Source organism: Gorilla gorilla, chromosome 3 (assembly GCF_029281585.2).
Source record: "Gorilla gorilla gorilla isolate KB3781 chromosome 3, NHGRI_mGorGor1-v2.1_pri, whole genome shotgun sequence".
Lineage (NCBI taxonomy): Eukaryota > Metazoa > Chordata > Mammalia > Primates > Hominidae > Gorilla > Gorilla gorilla.
Genome location: NC_073227.2, coordinates 64,271,501 through 64,280,236, shown reverse-complemented (window position 1 = coordinate 64,280,236; position 8,736 = coordinate 64,271,501). Strand labels below are relative to the sequence as shown.

Sequence of the window (8,736 nt, the reverse complement as noted above, 5' to 3'; positions counted from 1 at the left end):
TCCTGCCTCAGCCTTCTAAGTAGCTGGGATTACAGCTGCCACCACCTGCCAATGTTTTGTATTTTTAGTAGAGGCAGAGTTTCACCATGTTGGCCAGGCTGATCTGAAACTCCTGACCTCAAGTGATCCATGCACCTCACCTCCGACTCCCAAAGTGCTGGGATTACAGGCGTGAGCCACTGTGCCTGGCCTAGAGTGGTGTGTGGATTCTTAATTATCATAGATAGTGACAAGTGTCCCTCAATAAAGACTTGTTCATTGTATTCTCTCACATAGAATTTATAAAAGTTTGTTTCCCTGAAACCGGTTCAGTTTCCCCATAGAACTTTTGTTTACAGATGGTTTTTGTTTTTATTGTTGTTTTTGCTTGCATAAACATAGAAATTGACCTTCCTGGTCTTAAAGCTTGAAACTTGCATTTGTCTTATCTGAATTCCCTCCTCAGGAAACCAACCCTCAGGCTTCCCAGATAGTATTAAGGAACTGAAATGCCTCTTCCTTGTCCCCTAATTCCTGCTTTTCTAACTGATCATCTGCTTCCTGCTGACCAACTCCTCTTCCTTCCCTCCCTAATTCCCATTTTCCTGCACATAGCTACATTCCTTCCTTACTATATAAACTTTCAATTATAGTCAGAGAACTGGGGAGATGGATTCAAGATTTATATTCCATCTCCTTAGCTGCAGCATCTGAATAAAGGCTTCTTCCCTTGTAATATTCATTGTCTCAATTATTGGCTGGTCATGCAGTGAGTATTAGAACCCCAACCAAACCCTGGTGTTTGGGTAACATCCGTGCATCATGACTCACATTCGATACTACCATTACTTTTCGTCTTTGGCAATCTAACCAATAAGCAATTATAAGTCAGTGCTTTACATGGACTTTCATAAATGCAACTTAAAAGAGGGGTAATCTGTCCTTTTTCCCAGATGTACTAGGCAATCTTGTATGTTTTCCTATGGATTTATGCTTTATATTCTTTGAACACATTCCTTACAGGTTAGTGGTCTTGTTTGTATTAATTTATTATTTTAATATACTAACAAGTTTATTTTTGGAATTTTAACATGGTAATTTATATGTGTCATTAAGTATTCCATGTCTTTTGTTTTTTTTGTATATATCCTGTTATTTAAACATCCTGTTATCCAAATATCCTTTTTCCCTAAATTATTTGAAATCCTATATTTACTACTCTTAAATTACCAAACTGTACTTAGATTGACTAATGGACATTCAATATTGAGTCACTGAACTGTGTGCCTATTCTTTTTCTATAAACATTCATTTAAAATTGTTATGGTTATAATATTTTAATATCTATCAGGACTGATATGGTTTGGCTGTGTCCCCACCGAAACCTCAACTTGAACTGTATCTCCCAGAATTCCCATGTGTTGTGGGAGGGACCCAGGGGGAGGTAATTGAATCATGGGGACTGGTCTTTCCCATGCTATTCTCATGATAGTGAATAAGTCTCATGAGATCTGATGGGTTTATCAGAGGTTTCCGCTTTTGCTTCTTCCTCATTTTCTCTTGCCGCCACCATGTAAGAAGTGCCTTTTACTTCCTGCCATGATTTTGAGACCTCCCCAGCCATGTGGAACTGTAAGTCCAATTAAAAAACTTTTTCTTCCCAGTCTCGGGTATGTCTTTATCAGCAGCATGAAAACAGACTAATACAAGGACTATATCCCTCTCAACAAACTTTCTTAATTTTTTCTTTTTACAAAATGAAATTCAGTTGTAATTTTCAGTTTCTAAGGGAGTAAGTGGCTTGCCTGAGGTCACATAGCTAGTGGGGGTAGAAGCAGTATTTGAAATAAAATAGTCCTGGCTCCAAAATCTGTACTCTATTTACATAGTTCTTATTTTTTAAAAATACAATTGTTTTCATAGAGCAAGAAAAACAAATCTGTGTTGTGTTCTGTGTGCCAGATTCTGTGCTAACTGCTAAGGCTACAAAGATAAATTACTTTGTTTCTGGACTTGAGAGCTTATTGCCTAATATCCTATTGTTATCCTTTTTTATTTCCAATTTCCCTCCAGAAAATCATATATAAATCTTTATAAAACCTTTAAACCCATAAAAGTCATTTTTAATATCATAAATACATCAGTTGGGTACAAAGACAGTTTCTAAAATAATTATTGTTTGGATTCATTTTTATGGAAGAAGAGAAGAATGCTTAAAAAAAAAATAAAAGCAAGGCTTAGATTTGAAAAAAGAGTAAGTACAATCTCTTCTACAAAACAGTTGTATTTGTAGTTTACACATAAAGGTCTTAACGTTCCCTAATTCCTCTTTAGAGATTATTTGGTATACTGGAAAACATGGCTCTTGTTTCAAGTCCTTGCTCCTTATATTAGTTATTTATTGCTGCACAACAAACTATCCCTAAACTTAGTGGCTTAAAACAAAAACATGTATTGTCTCATAGTTTGAGAATCCAGGTGAGGCTAGACTGAGTGTTCCGGTTCAAGTTGCAATCAAGGTGTGGTTTAGGACTGCAGATGAAGAAAGGTTCAGCTGGAAAAAAAGTCCCCTTCCAAGCCCATTCACATGGTTGTTGGCAAAATTCAGTTGCTCATGGTTGTCACACTAAAGACATCAGTTTCTCTGAGAGCCTCAGTTATTTACTGGCTATTGGTCAGAGGTTGCCGTCAATTTCTTGCCACTTGGGCCACTCTGCAGAGCAACTCACAGCGTAACAGCTTGCCTCATCAGAGCAAACAAGCAAAAAGACAAGAGGGAGGTGTGCTAGCATGATGGCAATCACTAATCTAATCTTGGTAGTACCATCTAATCTAATCTTGGTAGTACCATCCCATCACCTTTGCTTTACTCAGTTCACTGAAAGTGGGTTACTAGGTTCATCCCAGATGCAAGTGAAGGTAGTTAGAAAAGGGCATGAATAACATGAGGGAAGAGTCATTACAGGCATCTTAGAAGTCTGCCTACAATTTTTCTCTCTGTACTGATTCTGCAACATTGGTTTATCTATGAAATAGAGGGTAGTCAAAGAAAAGAAACATATTTATCAATTATTATCAATAAAAGTAAATCTAGGTATGCATGGGATGCATATATCAGTATTTTCTTTATTTTTACTATTACTGATAATATTTTTACTATTACTGATAATAACTAACATTTATTAGATACTATATGCCCAATATTAGGATAAATGACATGCAAGTTTGATCTCATTTAGTATTCATATAAGATTGTTAGCATAATTCTAAGAGTTGGGTAATACTATTTTCCCTTGTTACATTTGAGGAAGCTGAGGCAAAGAAAATCTAAGTAATTGTGCCAAATCATACAATTAGCAAAAACTAGTCAGCCTATCTCCAACTCTGTGATTGATGCCTCTAAAGCATGAAAAAAAAGTGTATATACATACAGGTATACATAAACATATATTTAAAAGACCTTTTCATAAACAGTGTAAAACAGTATACACACACATACACACACAGAGCCTTTGTCTAAATATTGTGAACTGGATACTCTCCAATGCACTTCTAGTAACAGATTTTGAGACCAAAATCATCTTCTAGGTAGGCCTTTTGGGTATCTGAAGAAAAAAAAGCCAACTATGAGTTAACATCCACATAAACATCATGCAGTTAGGCTATGCTGCACATAAATTTTATAAGCCTACAGCAGTTATTACCGTGAACTATGAAAAAGCCTGAACAGACACAAACTGTTTGCAGATAATTATACTGACATTCGTACTTCATTACTTTTAATAGAACTGAATTTGCAGTGTTCATGCCAGGGTGCATGAGAACTACCTTCAGGAGAAAGACATATCATACATCCTTTTCTCAGTTGAATAGAATGCTTTAGGCAAGAGGTCACTTTGTGGCATGAAGGACATATTCGCTTAACTAAGAGACCAGCTTTAATTAAAATAAAAGGAGTTTTAAAAGGGTTTTAGATGATTCTGTCCATCTAGCCTAGCTATAGGTAAAAATCATTAGATAATAGAAAGTCATCTTATAATGGAGCACTGTGTGCAAATTTGGTATTAATTCCATGTATTATGTATCGAACATCTACTAGGTAAGCTATTTTTCCAAATTGAGGAATAAAACATGGGACACACACACACACAGATAGATAGATAGATAGATAGATAGATAGATAGATAGATAGATAGATACATAGATACATAGATAGATAGATACATAGATACATAGATACATAGATAGATAGATATGTTGTCAAGAATTACTCTTGCATTCAATGAGTAATGAGATTAAGAAAATATTAAAACATTTAGTAGGAAACATTTAATTAATAAAACTAAATAGTTAAATATAACACTCAGGCTCCTGCACCTACTGGTTTCTACAGGCCCTGAAACCAGCCCATTTTCTGTACCATGACTCTGCAGTCAGTCGTTCAAGTCAGTTCATTCAATGCACATCTGTTGAAAGAAAATAGGTTGTTTTGATGGCTATTTCCTCACTCATTCAACTAGTGATTTCCTATACTCCCCCTTCTTATAGTCTTTTCCTGACTAATGCTACCCCACACATTATTTTTACACATTTAAAAATTATAAAATATGGCCGGGCGCAGTGGCTCATGCCTGTAATCCCAGCATTTTGGGAGGCCGAGGTGGGCGGATCACCTGAGGTCAGGAGTTCGAGACCAGCCTGGCCAACATGGTGAAACCCCGTCTCTACTAAAAATATAAAAATTAGCTGGGCATGGTGGCAGGTGCCTGTAATCCCAGCTATTCAGGGTGCTGAGGCAGGAGAATCACTTGAAACCGGAAGGCGGAGGTTGCCGTCAACAGAGGTCGTGCCACCGCACTCCAGCCTGGACAACAAGAGCGAAATTCCATTTCAAAAAAAGAAAACAAAAGATAAAATATATCACACACTTGCATAAGAATCCCAAAATGTATAGTTTAAGGAATAATTGTAAAGCAGTCACACATTTATTTGATTTCATGTATTTATTTTTAAGTTCAGGGGTACATGTGCAGGTTTGTTACTTAGGTAAACTTGTTTCATGGGGGTTTGTTGTACAGATTATTTCATCACCCAGGTAATAAGTCTAGTATGTATTAGTTATTTTTTTAAAAATCTTCTCCCTCCTCCCACCCTTCACCCTGCTACAGGCCCTAGTGTGTGTTGTTCTCGTCTATGTATCCATGTGTTCTCATCATTTAGATCTCACTAAATGAGAACATGTGGTATTTGGTTTTCTATTCCTGTGTTAGTTTGCTAAGGATAAGGCCTCCAGCTCCATCCATGTCCCTGCAAAGACATGATCTTATTCTTTTTTATGGCTGCACAGTATTCCATGGTATATATAGGTTCCACATTTTCTTTATCCTATCATTCCATATTTTCTTTATTCTATTATTGATGGGCATTTAGGTTGATTCCATGTCTTTGCTATTGTGAATAGTGTTGCAGTGAACATACAAGTGCATGTGTCTTTTTTTTTCCATGAGGCATTTTATTTGTAAATATATGTATTACATCCCTAGAAAAAGAATCCCAGGATTTTCCCTCCTGTGTGTTTTCGTCTTGCTTCTTCATGGTCTGTGATGCCAGCTGAGGTTGTCAATATAATGAAACCAAACTGGTAGGATGGAAGCAGATTATTCTGCCATTTTTCTAGATCTTTGAGTTGCACATGAAATCTGGGGCTGATCACTCCACACTTGTTTAGCCTGTCTGTGAGGTACACAACCATTTTCCCAGCTCTGTGATCATCAATGATTTCAAATTCGCCAATGTAACCATGCTTCATCACAGTGAGAAACAGGATGATGACTTCGGAGCACGGCCTAAGAAGCACCTGGCGTTTGCCTCTCTTTTTTGCATTGTTGATCCTTTTGAGAGCATCAGCCAGGACATTCGTGCGCACCATTGCGGCGGTGCAGAAAGATGGCGGAAAGAGCACGAGCATGTGTCTTTATAGTAGAATGATTTATATTTCTTTGGGTATATGCCCTGTAATGGGATTGCTGGGTCAAATGGTATTTCTGTCTTTAGGGCTTTGGGGAATCACTACATTGTCTTCCACGATGGTTGAACTAATTTACAGTCCCACAAACAATGTATAAGCATTCCTTTCTCCATAACCTTGCCAGCATCTGTTACTTTTTTGACTTTATAATAATTGCCATTCTGACTCGTGTGAGATGGTATCTTATTGTGGTTTTGATTGGCATTTCTCTAATGATCAGTGACGTTCAGCTTTTTTTCATATGATTGTTGGCCACATATATGTTTTATTTTGAAAAGTATGTGTTCATGTCCTTTGTCCACTTTTTTAATGGTGTTGTTTGTTTGCTTCTTGTAAATTTGTTTAAGTTACTTATAGATGCTGGACATAGACCTTTGCCAGATGCATAGTTTGCAAAAATTTTCTCCCATTCCGTAGGTTTTCTGTATACTCTTTTTGTTTGTTTGTTTGTTTTTTGTTTTTTGTGGTTTTTTTTTTTTTTTGCTGTGCAGAAGCTCTTTAGTTTAATTAGATCCCATTTGTCAATTTTTGCTTTTGTTGCAACTGCTTTTGGCATCTTTGTCAGCTGCAAACAGGGATATTTTGAGTCCCACTCTTCCTATTTGGATGCCCTTTATTTCTTTCTCTTGCCTGATTGCCCCAGGCAGAACTTCTAATACTATGTTGAATCAGAGTGGTGAGGGAGGATATTTTTGTCTTGTGCCAGTTTTCAAGGGGGATGCCTCCAGCTTTTGTCCATTCAATATGATGTTGGGTGTGGGGTTGTCATATATGGCTCTTATTATTTTGAGCTATGTTTCTTCAATACCTAGTTTATTGAGAGTTTTTAGTTCACAATGGATGTCAAATTTTATCAAAAGCCTTTTCTGCATCTATTGAGATCATCAGGTGATTTTTATCTTTAGTTCTGCTTATGTGATGAATCAGATTTATTAATTTGCATATGTTGTACCAACCTTGCGTCCCAGGGATAAAGCCTACTTGATGGTGGTGGGCAAGCTTTTTGATGTGCTGCTGGATTCAGGCAAACACACATTTAAACAATACCCAAGTTAGGAATTAGAAACTCACCAGTTAACTCATAGACCTGTTGTATGTTTCTTCCTGCTTTTACCCTTTCCTTTCAACTCTTATTTTTTTCTTTGCAGCATTATTATCTGTTTGCAAATATTTAAAATTATAATATTGTTTTTTCTTTTTTTTTGAGTGGCATTACATTGAAATTATGTTGAATCCTTTGATGACTTTATTTTTTGCTAAATTTCATGTTTATGAAAGCCATTTTATTGATGGGAATATCTATAGCTATTTTTTATTGTTGGAGAGCATTCTAGTTTGTCACCATTTACTTATTCACTCTAGTGTTAATGGATATTTGGATTATTTCAGTTTGGGGCTATAACATCAACGATGCTTTGAACATTATAGTACTTTTTAATGTACATTTACAAAAATATCTAGGCTTTATTTATTTTAATTAGATAATGTCAAATTATTTTCAATATTACTGAATAATTTTAAACTATTTTCAAAAGTGAATGTACCTGCAGTGTATGAGTTTCTGTTGTCCCATATCCTCACCAACACTAGTATTTTCTTATTCTTATTTTTATCAATTTTAGTTAGCTTGGTAACCAAGTACTGCTTTCTCATGTTATTTTTAATTTGTATTACTTTATTGGTAATTAAGTTGAGTATATTTACATATGGCTATTGGGTCATTTGGATATTCATTTACATCAAATAGTTATTTTAGTCTTGGGACCATTTTATTTGTGTTCACTTTCTTTTTCTAATTTATTTATAGGAATTCTTTATATATTCAGGATCTGAGTTCTTAAATATATGTGTTGAGAATATCTTGTGTCATTTTTGTAACTGTGTTTTTATTTAGTTTATAGTGACTTGATGAACAGATCTTCTATATTTTAATAGTCACATCACTGTTTTCTTTGCTTATGTATTATACACATATAGCTAAGATGACAATACTCTCCAAACTGATCTAAAGATTCAATTAAATTTCTATCAAAATCCCAGTGATTTGTTTTACAGATTTTAACAAGCTGTTTCTAATATTCACATGGAAATGTTTAGCTTTCCAACCAAAACAAATTTTAGAAAGAACAAAATTGAAGAACTCACACTTCCCAATTTTAAAACTTTCTACAAGGATGGTTATCAATATAATGTGATACTACCATAAGGACTGACATATAGATCAGTACACAGAATTGAAATTCCAGGAATAAATTTTTGCATTTACAATGAATTGGTTTTGACTAGGCTGTCAAGCCAATTTAACGAGGAGAGAAGAGTTTCTGTGAATGGTTCTAGTACAAGTGGATGGGATATCCACATGGAAAAGAAATTTATTTCTCTATCTCACATCATGTATAAAGCTAACTAAAAAGGGCCTACAGATCTAAACTTAAGAGACAAATATATAAAACTCTTAGGAGAAAACATGAGTAAATTTTCATGACTTTGGATTATTCAACAGTTTCTCAGTTATGATGCCCTAAGTATAAACAACAAAAGAACAAAACACATAAAAGTCATCAAAAATAAAAATGTTTGTGATTTAATGCACACCATTAAAGAGGTGAAGGACTACCACAAAATGGAGAAAATACTTGCAAATTACAAGGGATTTGTATCTTGAATATATGTAAAAAACTCTTACAACTGAGCTAGAAAACATCGAACAACCTGATAGAATAATGGAT

At 35.2% G+C, this 8,736-nt stretch overlaps 1 protein-coding gene across 1 annotated transcript; it reads right to left on the bottom strand.

Moving 5' to 3' along the window:
• Positions 1–5,470: 5,470 nt before the first annotated feature.
• Positions 5,471–5,908, bottom strand: LOC101148650 (small ribosomal subunit protein uS8-like). The gene has a single exon (XM_055385273.1). It carries the CDS (start codon positions 5,906–5,908, stop codon positions 5,519–5,521), a length of 390 nt encoding a protein of 129 aa, XP_055241248.1. The 3' UTR covers positions 5,471–5,518.
• Between the last annotated feature and the right edge of the window lie 2,828 nt (positions 5,909–8,736).